This window comes from Aedes albopictus, chromosome 3, assembly GCF_035046485.1.
Source record: "Aedes albopictus strain Foshan chromosome 3, AalbF5, whole genome shotgun sequence".
Classification (NCBI taxonomy): domain Eukaryota; kingdom Metazoa; phylum Arthropoda; class Insecta; order Diptera; family Culicidae; genus Aedes; species Aedes albopictus.
The window spans coordinates 246,694,750-246,717,578 of NC_085138.1; the positions used below are offsets into that span (position 1 = coordinate 246,694,750).

General features: G+C 37.6%; 2 protein-coding genes across 5 annotated transcripts in view; one reads left to right on the forward strand and one right to left on the reverse strand.

Moving 5' to 3' along the window:
* LOC134291769 (uncharacterized) overlaps positions 1-22,829 on the forward strand; it is a 582,206-nt gene that overhangs the window by 356,133 nt on the left and 203,244 nt on the right. The window lies entirely within an intron of this gene.
* Positions 2,581-22,829, reverse strand: part of LOC134291765 (kinesin-related protein 3-like) — a 33,854-nt gene continuing 13,605 nt past the window's right edge. The window contains exons 1-2 of one of the 4 annotated variants that reach the window (XM_062859920.1): positions 13,478-13,787; positions 2,581-5,463 (exon numbers count right to left, since the gene is read on the reverse strand). In XM_062859920.1, coding sequence (XP_062715904.1) covers positions 2,596-5,271 — 2,676 coding nt within the window. In that variant the 5' untranslated portion in view covers positions 5,272-5,463; positions 13,478-13,787 and the 3' untranslated portion in view covers positions 2,581-2,595. The other 3 variants (XM_062859919.1, XM_062859921.1, XM_062859918.1) reach the window with 3 other exon arrangements.

The window sequence follows — 22,829 nt, forward strand, 5'->3', positions numbered from 1 at the left end:
AATGACATTTTCAGCACTGTTGTTCATAAATACACACTTAAAATGTTATCCTGAATATATTTTACGTCAGTGTTGCCAAATGAACTAAACGTAAATGAAAAAAATAAAATACTTTTGGCTTGTTAATTAGATTTTATACTGAAGTTCTCATAAAATTAAGATTTCTACAATAAATATAACATATTTGGCAGCACTTCCGTTCAGATGATGTTTAACCCTCTAATACCCAATCCCGCCTTTAGACGGGGTATAGTTTGAGCATTTCTGTAATTTTTGTGTCGTGGAAAATCTTTTTTTTATATATTTTTGGCAAATATTTAGGACTGTTCTGTATACCTCAAAATAGTTTTTGGTGTATTTTAAAGCGTATTTACATTTTTTTTAAGTAATTGAAAAAATTATGTTTAAGTCACCTTTTAGAAGTCATTGTTTATTTTGTATTGAATCGCTACAATTAACATATTTCAAATTTTTCCCAAATCATACTATCATGGTTTAATAGTTTAAGGGAATCGAATACACTCCAAAATTATTTTCCATAAAATTACACGGAAAATAAAATTTCCAGTGAAAATTTTAAAATAATAATATTTCAACAATAATCATAAAATCCCAAAATGTTTTCATCTCAAAAAATCCGTACCCCAAATTGGCTTCCAGGAAAAATATAAAAGTGTGGGGATGTTCAAAAATAAAAATAAGAAAAATCAAAAATTGAAATTCACAAAATCGAGAATTAAAAAGAATCATCTTCCAAAACATGTTTAAATCGATTTTAGATGACGAAAAATGTTATTTAGATCAAAATCAAAAATTTGGGTATTAGAGGGTAAAATGAAAGACACGGACAACGTCTTCAGCTTTCGGCTGTACAGACTGTTTTAAACTTAACATTAGACAACGGACAATGGAGCATGCACCAGTGGAAGCGGGGAAGAAACTATTCTCACGAAAAGTTTCAACGCCCGAAGCGGGAATCGAACCCTCACCCCATAGCATGGTGCGATTATAAGCTTGGTGACCCTAACCGCACGGCTACGAGGCTCCACGAAATAGATGAAATTTGTTTAGAATTGATGATCTCAATAGATACATTTTTGGTTCAACAGGTTATGCTAACCCATTACGATAGACTCATAATTGATGAACTGGCAACACTGCCACATGTTTTTTAATCCTTTGAATACTCGATATTGTTCAAATCAGCACAAAACGTCTTTACATGGCATCAAACAATATTTTTCTACGAAATTATCAACTGCACCTGATTTTATATGATATTTTATATGAAAACAATGAATATCTTTTCTTAAAAACGCTATATCTCAGGAACGACGCAAATTACTTTGGGGAGTTAAGCTTTTTCGATCGAAAAACGTCAGATAAACACGATGGAATTAAAATTTTTTAAATCAAAATATACGAAATTTTGAGAAAAATCGATTTTGAGTTATAAAATTGAAAAATATGGTATCTGGCAACACTGTATCAAAAAAATAAAACTTTTTTCTGGATTTCCTGAACGATTTCCTTCATAAAAGCTGAATGTCGAAAATGTGTATGTCCTATTGTTTCAATGATAAAAATAAAAGAAAGAGAGCATAATTTTCATATCGGCCAAAACGAGGGGTGCTGCTACGGGCCGAGGGGTGATCCGATCGGCACCAAAATTTGGATTTTTCTTTTTCCACCTAAACAAATGTTTCAGCTAAATTTGGTTCAAATCCGTGATGGTCGATTGCAAGTTTTTACATTTTCTCGGTCACTTCATATGGAATGACCCATATGTATGTAGGACCTGCTACTGCAGGTGATAAGCGAAACAATTGTTTTACAAAAATAACAATTGAGTTCCTTAGGGGTATTCGGATTATTTTATAATCGGATTCTCCGCCCAAAAATTAGTCGAAATCCAAAATTTCATAGTTTTTAGAGTTCGGGAACTATTTTTAAAATGAATTTAAAGTTTGTATGGGGATTTTTTTTTGTTCGGGTCGAACTGTCACTTTATCGATTGAGCTGTCATTCTATCCACGAAAATTAAAACTGTTTTGTTAATTTAACCATCAAAACAAAGGTTTTGAAATCCAATAAAATCACGTTATACTCAAAAAGTGAGCTCTTTCGATTAGGCTATAGAAAAAAAAACAATATTTTATTCACTTAACAACCCAATTAGGCCAACCGAGGGAGCGGGACATTTGGCATAAAGTCATTTGGCATAAGGTCGTTTAGCATAAGGTCACTTGGCATATAAAGTCATTTGGCATAACGGTCATTTGGCATAATGGACATTTGGCATAACCGAAATGCACCCTTCTTTATTATGCCAAGTGTCCATTATGCCAAATGACCGTTATGCCAAAATGACTTTATGCCATGTGACATTATGCCAAACGGCCTTATGCCAAATGACTTTATGCCAAATGACACAGACCCGCCAACCGATAATATGTCAAACAGCTGGAGCGGAAGATCGGTCATTACAGAAAATAATGGCATAATGCATCATTATTTGTATGCCAAATATCGGTTATGCCTAACGAATTTATGCTATAAGACTCTAAACAAATGGCATAAATCCCTAAAGTAGCATTATACGAAACGGGAAAATCCCATAGTTACTTTTTTAATATTAGCCAACTCATCAGCTAAAAATAAAGTGCTACTCACATTTTCAGTCTCCACGGTGACTTCCATTACTTCATCCGCGCTACTTTCGGTGGTGTCGATCGTAGTTGGAGTGATTTTTCGATGTGTTGGGCTAAGGTAGATATCCTCCTTAGCCTTACGCTTTGGGCTAGTGTGCTTGGAATGATAGCCACCGTTTTCTTCCGGAAATTCCTCTTGATCTGATATGTCGGAAGCCGTGTCATTCGACATTTGTCTGCTATGTTGCGAGAAAACTTTTTCCGAGTATTGTTTCTCAAATTCGGCAACTTTCTCCTCAAAATATGTCCGCAAATCGTCCATCTCCTGAGTATGGCGAGCCTCCAACTCGCTTTTAAGGTCTTTGAGGTCTTCGATGTCAACGGATCCACTTGTCACGTTGGATAACAATTGTCTCAGTCGGCTCACTTCTGTTTCATGCTCGTTTTTCTCTGTGACGAGCCGTTCTTGGATAATTTTGAGTTCATCTTCACAAGTTGTCTTCGTTTTGTCCATTTCTTGCTGCAAGTAGTCGTCAAATTTCCCTTGTACCATGTTGAAAAGCCTCAACTCATCTGGTGACAGATATTTTCTGAACTGCTCCAGCTGCTTGCTGATTGCGGTGGGAATGTGAAGAGGGTTTTGTTCAGAATAATCTATGTCTAAATTTAAATCCAACTGACGTTCCCGCGAATTTCTGTTCGATCGTTCCTCATACATATCGGGAAAGTCTGACAGGGCATCGTCTGTTTCGCTGACTAATTCCATAGAAATTTCAGATATTCTCTGCCCGGTACTTTCCTGATCTCGCATCCAATGTGGTCTCTGTCTGATTGTTTCGGCATTTTCAGCCAGCTGCTTGGTGAGACGATTGACTTCCGCCACTAATTTGATGCTTTCCAATCGTTCTTGTTCTCGTGCTTGATTGGTTTCTTGTAGCTTTTCGGCAAGCGTTACAATCCATTGATTTTGATCGGCGACTTTTTGGAGAAGTTCTTTTTTGGATACTGTTTCATCGTTCAGGGGTCTGTACTCGGTCGAGTTGGTAGTTAGGCTACTGGAATCGCTAGATCTTTGTGGATCTTTTAGAGATTCTAAACGAGCTTCCTTTAAAGAATCTCTTGTAGAATAAGCTTCTAGCATTATGTCTTTTGTAGCAATAATTTCCTGAAGCTGCTTTATCTCGTTGTTCATTGCTTGAAACATGTTCAAGCTCACAACACTGTCCAAATCGGTGCTCTTGTTTATACTTAATGAATCAGGAATATTTTCTTTGTTATCCTCATAAATAGTACTTTCTATGCTGAGTTGATTTCTTAGAATTTTCTCTTCGAGTATCTTGCGCATTTCCTTACCCTTTTCCACCACAGCTAGAGGTTTTGACTGTTCGTCATCCGTGTTTGGACGGTTTTCCGAATGGTTAGAGTTAGTCAATGTTTGCTCCGACTCCTCAGAAATATCCTCCAACGCTTCCTTAACGTCAGTAATCTTTTCCATTTGTTTGACAACAGCAGGTTTGTTTCCTTCGAATTTGTCGGTGGGCACATCTAATTCTTCATGCTGCGATTTTACTTCTTCAAAGGATTTACTTGAATTAAGTATTTTCTCCCTCAAATCACTAGAATGATTACTATCTGTTGAATCTTTTTTGGATTGATGAACTTCTGACATAACCGACTCGTTAACTGCTGATACATCAACTGAAGCATTTGACATCAACATTTCTTCAATAGAATTATCTTCTTCAACACTTGAATCATGCATATCTATTGATTTTTCTTCACATAATTTCACTATTCCAAGACTGGAAAATTGAGGCTCAACTTCAGGTTTTTTGCTCCTATTTTCCATTTCCACACTTTTGCTTCTTAACTGTATTGATGACACTTTTGGAAGAGATGCTTCCTTATCACTATCAGATGGTTTAGGAGCAGCATCACTTTGAGAACTGTGATCGTTGTTATCACTCATTATACGATCGCTCTCCGTATCTCGGGCAAGCTCCGAGATATCATTAGTTGTACTATAACTGTTATCTCCACTGTTATCAAGCACATTCGGTTGTTTCTGAAGCTTTTTCAACGATTTCAAACTAACTTTACTATTATTTATTAACACCACATCTTCGTTCAGGGGAGATAATTCTTTTTTTGATTCAAACTCTTTTTGAACGGAGCTTTGCTTCAACTGAGATTCATCCTTCGTTAGATCACTTTCTGGTACATCTTCTGTAGATTCAACATCATCCAACAACACGCCCATAGACCCAACATCGGGATTTTGTTGCAACAGTTTCTTTTTATCGTCGAGATTCACTTTATTATCTTCACCTTTTGGGTCAGTACTTTCACTAAATGATTGAAAATGTTGAGCAATTTCATCACCCGAGAGTTGCAACTCATCGATGTCGAACGTCTTCCCGAATGACCCACCAGGCGGTGGTTCATCGTCAATATCGAACAACTGCCTTTTTCTGTCGGTAGCAGGTTTTCCCTTGTCCAATGGCCGTTGTTGCGCATTTTCGGCGGGACCTACGCTCAGGGCAAGGTTTTCGGAAATGCTACCACCGCTGGCGTCATTATCCTGTGTGCTTTCATCGTCTGGAATATCTATTTCCTCCATAATCTCTAGGCTGTCTTCATTGTTGCTGCTGCCACCGCCGGTGCTAGCGCTGCTGACACTGAGACTACTTCCGATAATGTCCTCCTCTAACTTGAACCGAACAAACGGCTCTGAGCGACCTGTGAGTGAGGCGGGTGATTTGTTGGGGCCAAGGTTTGAAGAGTTTGAAAGCTGCGGCAGGTTTGGTGGCACCTGAAAAGGTTAAACAGAAACGGTGGCATGAGTATTTATCGTATTTATAGACTATGGAATGGGTTTTTGGAGAAACATTTAGAAATGGCATAATGGGTTTTGATTCTTTCCACGGAAGCATCGTTAATATGCCCATATCCACTCTTCCGTCCTGACTACATAAAAGATGGTATACTATAGAAATGAGAAATAATTACTACAATGTTGTGATAGACTCTTTTTAAATATTGCTGCAGAATAGAGGTTATAAAAACTTATTTTTTATATGTCCTGAGAAGTAGCTGCAATGGTAAATCATTCTAGGGCTTAAGGTGAATATATAACAAAGCCAAACTTCGAATTTTCAAAAGCACAAATCTGAAGAACCGAGGGTTGCTTTACGCTGAAAAGTTGATCGATTGGTCACCACCAGCGGGTCACCAATTGATCAAATTTTCAGCGCAATCCGTCTTTTGGTTCCTCAGATTTGTGCTCTTGAAAATTTGAGGTGTGGCTTCGTTATATATTCACCTTAAAAGCTAGGCAAAAATAAAATCTGTAAAAATAGTATATCCTTCCCATTTGCGTTAAACTGTTTGAAGTTACAAGGTGCAAGACTGCAACAGATTTCATACACTTTCACCCAAAAGGTTAAGGTCATACCCTATTAACGATTATTATCTTCAAACCCATATCTCTACAATGGAACGCAAGTAGAAAAGTTTATTAAATTAAAATACACATAAATAAAAAATAAAAAACAAAAACGTTTCTTGCATAGGAAAACTGTAGTCCAATTTATTCTTTTTTTTTTATTTTTTTTTAATGTGAAGAATTAGCATTAGTCGAAATTCACAAAAAAGGAAAAAAAAACAAAATACAAAATTGGTCAAACATCTAAATTAGCAACTCATGCAAAATATTTCGTTTTGCAGAATCGAATTTGATAGTGCGATTTATGTTAGGTACGATATTTCCCATTTAAGTCACCCTCCAAAAGTTGCATGCAAGTTTTCTTACTAACATAAAATGCATCAATTTTTCATATTTGATTTGGTAAAACAAAATATTTTGCATAAGCCGTTAGTTTAGATGTTAATTGGTCAATTTACCCTTTCATTGCTTAAAAAAATTTGTCCATGCTTAATGGCTTGCAATCAAAAAAGCCCAAAATCGCATATTTTGCCCTATAAATTGAGGTAGGTATAGCTCAAAATTGTGATGTGCTGGAACAAATCTGAGCCCGGATTCGGATTCAGCGGCCCAAAATCTGTCGGAGATACATAAGTTTGCTCTTGAGACAAAAAAATGTTGCACTGTGTAATTTAACCCTTTTTTCATGGTAGATGATCAACTTTAAACTACTCATACAAATAAAGGATTCAAATTCATCGACTCATTTTTGTAATAGAGCATAATATAATTTGACCAAGGTTGGTATTTTTCTTTGTTATCCTAGTCAATTTTGAATATACCGAAAACTAAACATTAATTTTAATAAAGAATAATACTAGCATTCCTTGACTTTTGTGGAGCGGACCTGGTGTGATGGTTAGAACACTTGACTATCACGCCGAGGACCTGGGATCGAATCCCACTCCCGACAAACTCGCAAAGTGTGAGTTCTTCCTTCGGAAGGGAAGTAAAGCGTGGGTCCCGAGATGAACTAGCCAAGGGCTAAAAATCTCGTTAATACAGATAAAAAAAAAAAAAAAAAATTCCTTGACTTTCAAGCGATAAAACAACACTAGGATCATCAGTGATCCATTGGGAACAAAACAACCTTTTTGATCCTTCCTGTTTTAACCTGTTCGCACTTTTGTGTACATCCGAGAAATTTGCCGAAGGTAGTGGTGTTTTATATAACAACTTTATCATTTCGTGTAATGTGATTTATTTAAGTTTCAGATGAATTTTGTATAATATATATTATACCATATTGGTTGGATGACCTTATTAGCCCTCTATACAAGAAAGAGCATCGACTGGAGTGCGCGAACTACAGAAATAACATTTCTCAATTTAAATTTTGTCCGGAATTCTGTTTCACAGGCTGAGGCCGATTGAGGAGTCCTTCGTCGGGGAACACCAAGGTGGTTTTCGTGACAGCCGATCAACGACGGATCAGATGTTCACCCTGCGGCAGATTCTCGATAAATTTCGGGAGTACAACTTGCAGACCCATCATTTGGAAATTGTATCAAATATATAAAGAGGAGCGGACCTGGTGTGATGGTTAGAACACTTGACTATCGCGCCGAGGACCTGGGATCGAATCCCACTCCCGACAAACTCACAAAATGTGGGTTCTTCCTTCGGAAGGGAAGTAAAGCGTGGGTCCCGAGATGAATTAGCCTAGGGCTAAAAACCTCGTTAATACAGATAAAAAAAGGTATAGAAAAAGATGGATATAGTGAAGCGAATAAATCACGGCAGACTGCGGTGGGCTGGGCATGTAGCTCATATTGCCAGAGAAACGACAAGCTAAAATCATATTCAGTAGAGAATCAGGAAGAGGTCGGCGGCTTCGTGGAAGACGGCGCACACGTTAGCTTTTTGCAGTTGAGGAGGACCTAAAGACTTTAAACGTTCAAGGCGACTAGAAGCGATTGGCGGTGAGTCTACGCCGAGTCGCCGAATGAAGTATCTGCTTCCACTGGTCCTGGAAGCAGATACTTTATTCGGCGTAGACTCACCGCTACGAGTTGTAGCCCATCAAATATCAAGTAAGTATATTGTACCAGAAAATGTCCACTGATTAGAGGTGAACCTTTACGTTTTATAACTTGTGATTATCACCGGAAGGTCGACAAGTTTTGTTAAATGTTACAGAAGGGCACAATAGATAGTGTCAGTTTAGATGAAAACTATCTATTTGAAGTCAATTTTTAGAGCATTTCCTCCGGATAGTGTGCGCCGTACAATGAGAAGACCAAGAACCGTTTAGTACAATGATGCCTGATGATTGCTTGAGCATTAAAACGGTAAACAATTTGCATTTGACTTACAACTTAATAAGAACATTGAAAGCATACTAAGATATAATGAACAGTTTAAGATTATAAAGTATTGTAAAAACCACAAAAAATAATGAAAGAAACTAAAAGATATATTAACATTCTAGGGCTGTTACAAAAGTGCCGATTTAGAAACCGCAAAATCCGCGCCAAGCCATTTGAAATCCGAAGTCATCAAATCCGCGCCATACACAACATATGGTTTTGATGACTCAAACTCATAAAAAGCCAAAAATTGTTCACTGAAAATCAACTATTCTTGACATTCTTTAAGTATTCTGCAAAAAATCTTCCATAAATTTTAGCAAGGAACTCTTTACTCTTTAATGACTGTGCCCTCCGCCCCTCTCAGCGAGTGCTCTGATTGGAAATCATTGTTTTTCCATGGAATTCTCTAAAAATACAAATACAAATAAAATCTCCAGGACGTCTTATCCGATCTTTCGGTTTTGATTTCTTATGACACACGAAATCTATAAAACCAATGATTTTCTTTACGATATTCTCTTAAATTTGCCAACAGAATTCAACCAAATTATTCACCAAAATATTCGGCAGACTTTTTTTTGCAAATTCAAAAAAAAGCTGTCAGAATCCCCTTTTTTTTTTGGTTTTTATTAATGTATGTTTTAACATTAACTAATTCTACACTTCAGAGAATCACCAAGAAATTCAGAATTCTTGCCATGATTCAATGTTTTTTTCGAACCTCAGGCATTATTCGATAAGTTCCGTCCAAAATGTTAGCCAAAAATGGATTTTGGGGTTAGGACAGAAATTAATTCAATATTTAAACTAAGAAATTCAGAAGAGGATCGTCTCAGTTTTAATCAGGCTTGATAATCCTCCTCGAAATCAAAAGAGTTTTGCAACATGCTCTAGAGCGGTGTTTTGCTTTTGCCTCGTCGCGAGTGAGCGAACGAACCACAAACCGAGAGGCAATGAAAACTGAGCGAGGAAGAGGGGAACGAAAAAAGAGCCGATGATTATTTCGGGTTTTTGAGTGCGATTTTCGCCTCGATAGTCTTTCTTTGTATGGGAGTGGAACTCGCGAGAGCTTTTTGAGTGTGAGTGGACGTGAGAATCACAACAAGCAATTATGAGTGTTGGACGGACTCCTCGCTGCGCGGCAAACTCGCGCTCGGTGCTGTTGAGGATTTGCGTTGTGATTTCTGAGTTTTATTTTCACTCATCAGAAAATCGCCAAAATCGCTTCCTCATTTTCTCGCGAGGGAGTTTCTGTCAAGCCTGGTTTTAGTGAGCGTTTAGAGTAGTGCAACTTATCTAGCATTCCAAGCTAGGGACTATTATCAAGTAACAATTCAAAGTCATAAATAAGCATGCCTGCTGAATTATTGCTTAATTGTAACATTTTCAGCTGAAGAAAACAAAATGCTGAATAATGAGCTGAAAAGATGCTATTTACAATGTAAATAAACGAACATGCTACATTTGGTACTTGGTGGTAGCGAGCCACTTGGGCAGCGGCCGATATTTTGGGCACTTTTCGCTATAACTCGGTCAATTTCAAACCAATTTACTTCAAAGTTTATACACGGCTAGATACTATACGTATCTCACCGCGTTGTTAACAGAAAAGTGCCCAAAATAGGAGCCCTGCCAAGATGCTTCCACTTCCCTACGTGAACAACGATTTAACTATAAACATAACAAACGTCAATTATTTTTGCTTGCTCGATTTGCCTATACAGTCAGATTTTTTTTACGTGGGGGATACGTACCGCGTAAAAAAAACTCAGTTCAAAATTCAAAAAACCGCGTAAAAAGTCTCACCATTTCTCGACGAATCATGCAAAAATAAGACGATGAAGTTTTTTTGTATGGAGTTTTCAATTACGCGGCCGCGTGAAAAAAGACCTGACTGTATTAGCTTTAACGTTAGCTAAATAAAAATTTATTTCTTGTTCACGTAAAAAACCATTCCACAGTTTCCAATAGCTGTATTGTAGCTTACATAAGTCGAATAAATGCTTTTGATTGTTAATACTTCAGCTATTGTGGATACGTTTAATAATGGTTCAACAGTAAACTACATAAGGCTGAAACCAGGCCGCCATTTACCTGCCATAAAACCTGGGATTTTAAATTGTTCTTGCTTTTTCGCTAGAAAATGATAAAAAAGGATGAAAACCACTTTGGTTGGGTTACATTGATGGACCCCTTGCTTGCCAAGGAGCTGAGAAGGTGACAAAAGTTGCGACACAGCTGTGGTTGCGAACACAGCGAAAATCGCGATTTAATAATAAAATTTAAAATAGCGGCCAAATCCCAGATGGCTTCCAAAAAATGTTCAACTTCAAATGGAAGGTGTTCATAGAAATGTGAAATTTTACACATGTTACAACATGAATTTTCGAGATATGACGCGATGAATTAGGTGCAATTTGATGAAAAATCGTCATTTTTGTCACCTTCTCAGCTTCTTGGCAAGCAAGGAGTCCATCAATGTAATTCAACCAAAGTGGTTTTTATTCTTTTTGATCATTTTCTAGCGAATATGAGCATGAGCATGAGCATAGATGACCGCACAATTCGTAGTTGCTACTCCGTGATTGACCAGAGCAATCGAAATTGCACAAGGAACCAATGAATAGGGCTTGGGACTAGCTTACTATTCTCAATGTGCACAGTTCGAGAGCTCTCAACTTTATTAAGGTCAATAACGGCGCCGGCCACGTCCTTACGGTCATCGAGGAAGGGAAGGAATGTTAGTAAGACAAACGTTGTTAAAAAGACCGCGAATCGCTGCATCTCCACGTTTGTCTCAGGAAGGATTTTTTGTTAGAAGGGTAAGGTACATTGTCAGTCCGGGAGTCACCTATGGTTGGTGATATGATTTGACAATGGATCAATGTACACAAACCGCCGTTAACAACCGACCACTTTTCGACGCAAAAACTAGCCAAAAAGAAAATTCTATCGCGCGTCTCCACTCCACTAGGGAGCAGAAATCTTTAGTCTATTCCACACAGAAATACACTAAACGCGACTCACTTGTCGGCGCCCGGATTTTTTCTCGACCGGCGAGCCCGAACTAACACTTTTCACTCTTTTGTGTGAATGCAAAAAATGAAAGAAAATAGTCCTGTTCAACGACGCAGGTTGAACTTGCTCGAAGTTGCTGCATCTTGCTCTTACCCATTTGTCATCAAACTTGCATCAAACTTGCTCCATCCCGCTCTTTCCCGTTTGTTGACAAATGGGTAAGAGTAGGATGCAGCAACTTCGAGCAAGTTCAACCTGCGTCGTTGAACAGGACTATTTATTATCAACTTAAAGTGTATTGGGAACTAGCGCCGACGGGAAGCGAAAAATTCGAGACCGACTCAATCCACGACGCGTCCACCGAACACTGAATTCGACCGCGTCGATTTTATTCTTTCTCGTTCACACTGCAGCGCGATGGGAAGCGAAAAATCCGGAACCGACTCGACCCGCGACGCATCCACCGCACACTCTTTATTATGTCCGAAGGTAAGAATAGAAAATATATCTTGGGAAGAATGTTGTTTCGGTTGTTTCAATGTGTAACAGAACAGAACAAGTACAAGCTACGAATGATCCAGAACTGAGTCTAGACTATGTAGAATGTTTACGTATCTACTGGTTTGTTTAGCACCTCAAGATTCCGAAAATGACCCGTGATACACGTTTAGACTTGTTGGATTGGGCAACATTGATATCACAGCGCAACATTTTTTTGTCTCAAGAGCAAACTTATGTGTCTCATTTTCTAGCGAATATGCAAGAAAAAAATTAAAATCCCAGACTTTATGTAAATGGCGGCCTCTGGTTTCAGCGAAAATTACCCATAAAGGAAATTATGCTTTATTTGATCGATTATAACCCTGCGATTGACGGCTTAAAGTGATGATAATAGGGCAGTTATTTAGTATTAAATATTAAAAATTGATGTTCGTGACAGACTAGTGCTAAATATTTGAAACATATGCTATTTTTCGTAGCAATTTTAAATTTTGTAGTTGTCTTCACAATATTTTTTGGCAAACATTTTCAATCTTCCATAATATTAATATTAATTTTTCATAGCTTCGAGAACATGTTTTGCTCTAAGCGGCCGATTTTGCAATTCAAGCAACAATCGATTGAAGTTTACTTCGCATCTGTAACTTACCGCGGAAACACAAGTTGTTTGCTAAACAATTCCATTATTCCAAATGAGTTGCATTATGAACCATGAACCATATGAGCATTTGTCCATATACAATTCTCAAAATTTGTATGAACCGTAGATTTTCGGCAAAGCCCCCCTCCCCCTTAGAGTTTACGTAGTTTATAAACATTCCCTAACAAAATCCATTAAGGGAGAAAATCGAAGTTGAAATTGTAACGAGTCAACTAATCAACTTAGTTAGTTCAATTTCAGTTCAGTGCAGTATTAATAGGTTATTGGCCCACTATAGATTAACGGACCCTATCAGAATTCCAAACAACGGAATTGACATTGTCACGAAACAGATACTTTGCTGATGAATGTTTACTTTTTTCCAAGCAAACACGTGAACGGATCATCTACGAGCAAACGGTGTTTGTATTCTTATGCTCGCATTCCACACGGAGCTTGTTAGATCGATACCACCTTATAATGTTGAAAGCAAACTGATTTAGCACTCACCCATCCTATTTTATATCTTTGCAAAAACAGCGAAAGTTTAGCGCAGTGACACAGTTTCTACAACGTGTATTGATTTCAGCTTATGTTACCAACTGAAGAAATTTTCGAGACGTTTCTTCAATTAATGTAAATCATAATCGAAATTACAGTGAAATTTGAATAACTTACATATATCTTAAATTAGATAGTTGCATAATATCAGTATCGCAGCACGAAATACAAAAACACGATGTCATTCGATAGCAAACTACGAAACGATCTGTTTCAGCATCCAAAACACGCAGATGTAATTGCTCAACGAGTTGCAACCAACCTAATAAAACGCACTTCTCACACTAAAAAAAAAACAAATTCCACTCACGCAGCTACGGGTGGCGCTAGGGATTTCACGCGATTGCACGATGTTCACTGTTCAAAAATTGCCGAAACACTGAATCTTAGTTCCGATCCGATGGTGGTGTAAAGCTAAACGAAATAGAATGTGCATCGAAAAAAAAAAACGACAGCCAACCCAACATAGAAGTTGCGTGACGATTTCCGAGATTGTTTTTGGTCGATCGGAAGCGAGCACCTGTGGGTAGGAGCAGTGCTGTGTGAATGTTGCAACTATTTTGTCAGAAGTGGCGCGCCAATTTTTAAATCCACAGGTTGAAATGATTGACTACTTATTTGAGAAAACAAAAATCAAAATTGAAAACAAATATTGTTTCTACGAGATTTTAAGTAGCGTTTAAATTGTTATTATAGGGCCGTTTAGCAGTTGATACGGCAGTAAGCAAGACGAATGCAGACATAAAACAGTAATACGGTCCCAGAACGAGGAAGGCCAGATTTGGGGGAACCAACATATTTTGGACACCGCAATGAGCCAATATTTTTTGGACACTTTCGGCAAAAACAAATGAAAGTGTCCAAAATATATAGACTGTTTCAGAAATTATAAATACATTTTGTTTATTAAATTAAATAAACTGTTCTAATGAATTTTACCAACTTTTCAGAGTATAGCATATTGTGCTCCATATTTTTATATTTCCTTTCAATTAACTCGTTATTTTAAAGAACAGTCGAGTTATCAAACAAATAACTTAATTTTATCACATTCGCTTTCTTAACAAGTTGTCTAAGGAATGCTTTGATCAAAATTTGGGAAACATCGATAAAGGTTTTTCCACAACATTTTTTCGGAGATCGAGTTTCTTATTTTTTAAGGTTTTCTACAGAACATAAGAACTACCACACAGTTTCTTAGCTTTCCTGAACGCATTTTATCTAAACAAACTTATTTTTTCAGCTCATTCGATCCTTCAGATGGCAAAGCTTGAAATACCATAAAAACAAATGCAATAAGCAGTAATTAAGACATTCGTTTGCTTAACGTGTGTTGCTACTGGTGTTGTTGAGAAATTTGAAACAAAAAAAATTGTATTGAGATGGCCCGTAATGGTGGTTCTTGATCAAATATTCCAGTAAAAATAACTCTTACCAATCGAGAAATATCTTTTATTATCGATACAGCAATTTTTATTGTGTTTGGAAATTAAATATTTTATCTGTGAGATTTTTTTCTTTTCTACTATGCTACATTCTTTGACCACTTTGTGCAATTTCAAATTTTAATCATCTAGTTTACAGAGACCTATTTTTTAACTTTCACCAGAAACATAAAAAAAAATGGTATTATTGCTTCGTTAGCATGTTTACTATATTAGCTAGAAGAAACTTTTTTGGATATTGTGCTCAAATTGAAATGGCAGTTAATCGTTAGTGTATTTATAATTTCTGAAACAGTCTATATTGGCGTAACGCTGTGTCCAAAATACGTTGATTCCCCTATGTCTAGATTTATTTCTAGTCGGGAGCAATCAGAAAAAGTAAAATTTAGAGCTGGGCAGAACAGAATTTGATTTTTGTTAGACCGTAATTATTAAACAATTACAAAAAAAAATACGCATTGTAATATTTTTCCAACATTGTAGAATAATTATTGAATGAATGAATGTCCGTACGGCTTCTGAAGGGGGAAGACTCACTTTATGATCTGGATAAAGAAATGAACGAAATGCAAAGACCACATCAATTTATTAGTGCGTTCATCGTACTTTAAACACATTGTCGAACGACACAATAAAATATACCTTTATAAAATGACGCGAACGTCAGTCATCTCGCTTTGGCAACAAAAATAGAGACGCAGCCCTCTTTTCGATCGCATTAGACGCATACCTAAGTAAAAGAAGAACCCCACAACAGTGCGCATAACCCCACTCGAAGCACTGCCTGTTCTACAATCCATTTATCTAAAAAACACTTCATCTGAAGTATGATGGCATCATGGTGCGTAAGAGACTATAAATTAGAACTCAAACACCACGCGCATACATCAATTACACTCGAAAGAGCAGCGCTAGAGAGAGGCAGACTGCATGTGAGGAAATCGGGAATTTTTCTTCCTTGTAAGTAGGGCTTCCCACATCTGTGAAGCTGCATACTCATTTGATACACGCCCAACTCCAAAGTTGAACGATAATGTATAGAAGAGACTGTTTGATTAAGCAGTGTGTTTTATTCGCAATCGTATTTTTTTTAATTTCCTAATTTTGATCCTAATTATGATTTCCATGATCGGATTTTTAATTATAATTTCACCATTTAATCGATTTCAGTATGAAAACAGTAAAAACAGTATTTTATGGAACCTACACCGAGAAAAAAATCTACTCAATCACTGAGTTGGCCTTACTCAGAAATCGAAAAATCCTTTGTTTTCTTACTCAGTTTCGGCTAAAAGTGGGACAACCCAGTGGCCATGGGTTGTCCCACTTTTAACGGAAACTGAGTAAGAAAACAAAGGATTTTTCGATTTTTGAGTAAGACCTACTCAGCCACTGAGTAGAATTTTTTCTCTGTGTACATATTTAAATCTAGCCAAAGGGGGATCTATAAACTACGTAATGTGACAAGCAATGCAATAAGCATAGGAAGCTTAGTACGAAAGGAGAAAGGAAAATCCCGAATTTCAGCGCGACGTATTTAATTGATACGTCCTAAGTTTATCTAAGAGTTGATTTGTGCAACATCTTTTTAATTTATCCACGTTTAATATTACTTTTTATTTATTTCATTTTAATACATTTGTCTATAACTGATCTAGTTTTTTTTTCATAAATGAGCCGAAAAAGGAAGCAAATTCAAGCCTAACTTTACCAAACACCATATGTAACATATGTAAACAAAATAGAGATTTTCACATGAGGCGCTGAATTTCGTTAAGGTGATGTTTCGAAACATCAAGGAAACCCATTGTAATTTTGCATACAAACATTAGAGGCACAAATCTGATGAACGAAGCATCGAACCAAGCCGCACTTGTTTATACTGGCTTTGTTCACTTGCAAAAAGAGGCAGCTTTTCCAAATCGAGCGCTTTTGTTTACGATTTTTTAAGATTGGTGCTCTTGAAAACGTGAGTAGGGGTCCAAGTCGGCCATTGTGGCAGCCATATTTGTATTCTCTGAAGTTTCACCCTCAGGACTACTTGTATCACTCACCTTTAGGGATGATTTGTGAAAAAATACCCGGATTTTTCACGTTTCTGAAATGCTCAATGCATGAGTTACTATAGTCTATAGTAACAGCGAACTTTCCCTTTGATTTTCTCCGCTCGTGGATTTTGTTAGATACAGTGTTTGGTAAAGTTAGGCTTGACTTCTTATCTGTTTTGTAATACATAATCCAAATTTCAGTTATTTTTTAGACCTTTTTTTTTCTTAGTATTCTCACACGGAAACGTTTAAGTTCAATTCCAACGAATAATTGCAAATTTCCTTGAAATGTTTCTTTAGGTTCAAAACAACACTTGCTTCAGGTGTTGTATTTTGGGATTTTTAACAGAAACCTAAATAAAAATATTTCAAAAACTTCCTTCTGCATTGAAATATAAATTCCGCCTAATATCTGTTCATGAACGAATATCTCAATGAATGATCACAGCACTCTATTGATTGCTTGATTTGTCTTTATTAAAGAGACTTTCAGCTCTTGGCTGGTTCATCTCTACCAGCAATCTATCACATATTCCAGTGCTTCTCAAACTGTGCGCCGCGGCGCCCTGGTGCGCCGTGAACATCTCAGGTGCGCCGCAGGTTTTTGAGCCAAAACAAGAAAAACAAACTCTAAACATTCAAAACGTAGAATGACTTTTTTTTTCTTGATTTTTTTTATTCTAAAATCTTGTTTTTTTTTGAGAAAAACTTCAAAAATAAGTTACACAAAGGATTTTTTTTTCCAAATTTTCCAAAAGACCGGGTGTCAGCTTGCTTTATTTCATTCGAGCGCGACCGCTACCTCTTACACACAATACGAGCGGCAGAACGAAGATCAATAAACAAAAAAGTGGATCAAATCAACGTCGTCTGACACGACGACATTTGTCTAATTGCAGCTTTTCGCAAGATTTCAGCCAATTTTGATTAAGATTGGTATATTGCAGACTACATCCCAAATTGGACTATCACACTTTTTTTGATACGCCTAAAAAGTGTGATAAAAGTGCACATTTGCCTCGGATCGTTTCGACGTCTTAGGTGCACTTATTCCTCCATTTATAAGGAATAAGTGCACCGAAGACCTCAACTCGATCCGACGTGTCCCTGCGCTGCAATCACACTTTGAATGTGTGCACACACTATTGTGTCAGTCCAATTTGTGGTGCAGTCAGCAATAATATTAGTTTATTCGTGTGTGATAAATCGATTACGACACATTACATTTATCCAAAACAGCTCTCTTCATGGGAAAGACAGGAATAACAAAAACCGAACCATCTCCCGAAGACGCAATCGTGGTCAAGCGCATTCATTCGACATTTTTGTTCCGTACAGTAGTTTGATCGCTTGTGTTGCGAATGTTGTAGACAAAGGCTGCCGAATATCGACGAAAAGGTGTCAGACTGTGATCGCTAACAAGACTGTACTCCCGGTCTTCATATATCTCTAACTGTTCGGGACGAAATTTTCATTTACATCACTGTCGTTATATCTTTTTTTTCTGAAAGCTATAGAATCTATTATTTCAACATATTTATTTATTAGCATTGTAATTCTCGCGAAAAAATAATTTATTTGTAATGTTTTGTAAATCTCTATTATCATTATTATTAATTATAGACTGTTTCAGAAATTATAAATACACTTTGTTTATTACATTAAATGAACAGTTCTAATGATTTTTACTAACTTTTTTCAGAGTATAGCATATTGTACTCCATATTTCCATGTTTCCATTAAATTGTCTTGATATTTTAAAGAACAGTCGAGTTCTCCAACAAATAAATTAATTTTTCAAATTTGCATTTGCACAAAGGTGTTTTTTAATGATTTCAACATTATTTATCACAAAGTACCAAAAATTATCTATATTTTTATCACATTCGCTTTCTCAACAAGTTGTCTAAATAATGCCTTGATCAAAATTTGGGAAAAATCGATAAATGCATTTCCACAGCATTTTTTCAGAGATCACAGTTCTTATTTTTTAAAGTTTTCTACGGAACATAAGAACTACCACACAATTTCTTAGCTTTCCTGAACGCATTTAATATAAACAAATTTATTTTTTCTGCTCATTCGATCCTTCAAATGGCAAAGCTTGTCATATCATAAAAACGAATGCAGTAAGCAGTAATTAAGACATTCGTTTGCTTAACGTTTGTTGCTACTGGTGCTGTTGAGAAATTTGAAACAAAAAATTTTGTATTGAGAAGGCCCGTAATGGTGGTCCTTGATTAAATATTCCAGCAAAAATTACTCTTACCAATCGAGAAATATCTTTTATTATCGATACAGTAATTTTTATTGTGTTTGGAAATTAAATATTTTATCTGTTAGATTTTTTTCTTTTCGACTATGCTACATTTTTTTACCACTTTGTGCAACTTCAAATTTTAATCATCTAGTTTACAGAGCCCTATTTTTTAACTTTTACCAGAAACATCAACCAAATTAGTATTATTTGCTTCGTTAGCATGTTTACTATGAGAGCTAGAAGAAACTTTTATGGATATTGTGCTCAAATTGAAATGGCAGTTAATCGTTAGTGTATTTATAATTTCTGAAACAGTCTATAATAGAGATTTTCAGCCCTAGGCTGGTTCAACTCTTCGTGAATCGTGAATCTGCAAGCAGGTTTTCTTCAAGAAGGACGTTTTAAAATGTGTAAACAGATTTTCTGTTTAGCATACTTTCACTTTTTTCCTTGCAAATATTGTTCAGTATTTTATTGTAACAGCACGATACTTAAAAGGAAACTATTAAAAGTATGCCACGGAGTATGCTCAATCTAACGGAAAAACGTTTGGTCAATTTCAACCCGGAAATCAATTTGATTGTGGTTTACGGAACCTATATTTTAAATTCTAAGAAAACAAAACATTAAAGTTTTTAAGATATGGCAAGCAACATTTTGAACTGAGTGTTGAAAATTCTTTGTAAATCGTTTAAGGTGCGCCGCGACATTTTTGAAAATTTCGAAGGGCGCCGCAGCAGCAAAAAGTTTGGGAACCTCTGACATATTCTATAGAATATATTTTTCTTAGATTATTATTTCAATCTTTTTTTTCTCAGATTTTTTCCTGTATTTAAAAGTCTAATTGGTCGGGAATTTGAGCTAGAAACAGACTGTTCCACACTGGCTGGTGGAATTGAAGAAGAGAAATCGTTGGAATGGGATAAACTTCGTAGACGTGGTGGGCGACTCCCTTCTTGGCAGTGGACTGTATGATTTGCAACTTGAGATGTAAGGAAACCGTTGGAATGGAAAGAGTTCTTGAACGTGCGGGACGATTTCCTTACTGGAGAGCACTTGAACACTTGTTTCACTTGGTACTAGGATTGAAACACTACTTTACTTTACTTGACACTTTCTCTTTATTTTCCTTTTACACTTGTTCGATACGATTATATCCGCGGTTGGAATAAAACTGACTCACTACCAGTTGCGCTGCGCCTTATATATTTATTTTGGGTACTTCTAGAACATTCTGGCCAATTCGGTGGTTTTCTGGTAAGTGTGTATCCAGAACTTTCGTGGTTGGTGCTGCGATCGATCGGAATTTCTCTGTTAGCCGGATGAGGTAGCAACAGGTATTCCATTTTGTTGAAGGATTGGTCCGTTGGGGTTTTCTTCTTGCAGTTGGGTGCGATGAAATTGTTTCGTTGAAATGGGTATCCATCCCGATGATCAATCTTGGGCGTCTTGAGGTTTTGAAGGCGCAACTCAGAAGGTACATATGTGTCCAGTAGATTGAAACTTGATCCGTAGGCGGTGACTGCGATGCCATCTGGTTCTTGTAATTCGCACACCATCGAATTGGGAAACATAACACTCCTGGGCACTTTGACAAGCTTCAATGAAGGTCCGACGCTTTGGAGATCTATCCACCTTTGTTGTTCATAGTCTAGTGGCTCATCACTATTAGGCATAATTTTCCAAAAATGTTTGCTGGAGGGCTCAACCACAATGACAACTGAAGAAAATGCTTCGAGTAGAACAGAGGGGCGCTGAACCTCAGAGTACGCATAGACTGACGATTGGGTCGTTGTGTTGGTGATAGGAAAACGATCGTCTTTGGGATCGCCATACTCAGCATGAACCTTGAACATTTTCTTCACGTTGTCTTCGTAGAGTGGCAGATGTTTCTCTTTTTGCTCTGGTGACGTATGCTGTGAAGATTCGTATGAAGCCGAATTCCATGTTTGTTCCTGGCATTCACGGATCGCAATCGGGGTTTGTGGGTAATGAGATTTTCCTCAGGTTCAGCTTCAGGAGATGCGTGATCGACTTCAAAGTCTTCCTGGGTCGTAACCTGGAAATCAGATTCTTCGTCTTCGTTGGCGAGCATCAAAACTTCGTTCAAGGGCTGTATAGCAGACTGCGACTTCACACCTGTATCGAAGGATTCTCGATTGTAGCTGGAGCATGTTGGAGATAGAACTGCATGGTGGGGCATGCAGAACGCGGCTTGATGTTGTAAGTTGTAAGCTTTATCGAGGCGGCGACGACACTCACAGGAATAACATTCAGGAAGACGATTGAAGCATCTGTCCCGCAAACTTGGATCGCGATTGAATCGGTTCTCCAACATTATGGATCCTGACAGTGCTGGACCACGCCGGTTATCAAGTTGATCCGCAGTCCGTTTGAAAGGATGTCGAAAGTCAAATCGATCTGTTGAATTTCGAGAATGCGTCGACACAGACTGGTCGTCGTAGATTTTGTTCGTTGGTAAATTACTGGAAATTGACGGATCATGCTCAAGCACTTCAACATTTTCTACAATTGCAATGTTTGAGTGACGAACTGACGACTCAGGTGTTGCTGCAGCAGTGATAGTTCCCGTCACTATCCATCCGAGGCTGGTAGCACGAAGAATGGGTAGGTTGTCGCCCAAATCGATGCGGTGATGCTTGAGGATGTCAAAGAACAGTTCTCCTCCGATGAGTAGATCGATCTTGTCGGGAGTATGAAATCTTGGATCCGCAAGCTGAATGGTGTCTGGTACATCCCAGTCACTGACGTCCAGCCTTGTAGAGGGTACGAACGGTGTCACCTTGGGAGTCATCAAGCATTCAATAGTGGCTTGAAACTCGGTGAGCCTGGAGCGGAAAGTGACTGAAACCTTCTCACGAGCGATGCTTCGACAAGCATTGATTCCAGTGATAGGGACGTCGGCTTTCGTTTTTGGTAATCTCAGGCAGGAGATTGGCCATGGTTTCGGTTAAGAAGTTTACCTGCGATCCACTATCCAGCAATACTCGGCATGGATATGGATTGCCATTCTTGTGAATAGCGTGGACCACGGCAGTGGATAACAGAACAGTTTTGGTTTCCTGTGCTGCTCGAAGTGCTGCTTTACTGCATGAACAGATCGTCGACACCGATGGACTTGTCTTCAGAGTTGGAGAGGTGGGAGCAGAAGCACTCATGTCGTGTACTGACTTCGGATCGAAAACGTTGTCTTGGAGGTCCTGAGTGTTTTCGGGTCTGGTACGTTTGGCATAAGGACATTTGGCATAAGGACGTTTGGCATAAGGACATTTGGCATAAAGGACGTTTGGCATAAAGGACATTTGGCATAAGGGACGTTTGGCATAAAGGACGTTTGGCATAAAGAATATGTAAAATATATTTTCCCTCTGGAGAAAAATTAAAGAACAGCCTTCAAGGGAAAGAAGGCAAACTTGTTGCTTCCATGAATTTGAATTTTTTTCGGAAGGGGAATGTTCCTTCTTTTGTATATAGGCTGTTCTTCATCGATACAAGCAATTTAGATTCCGGTAATGGTTCTTTCCAGCAAATCATCCTTGTCTGCATATTATATCCATAAAAACTAATGCATTATAATGTATTATCCTTCTTTTGTATACTTATCCTTCTTTTACGTTAAGTATGTAGTTCATTTTTTACTGAAATCATTTTATGCCAAACGTACTTTATGCCAAATGTCCATTATGCCAAACGTCCTTTATGCCAAATGTTCTTTATGCCAAGTGTCCTTTATGCCAAACGTCCTTATGCCAAATGGCATTATGCCAAACGGCCTTATGCCAAACGTACCAGACCCAGTGTTTTCTAGGTTGGAATCAGCATGCAACAAGGTATGGTGCTTCTTGCTACATTTCCGGCAGGTTTTGGCTGAAGGGCAGTGTTTCGACT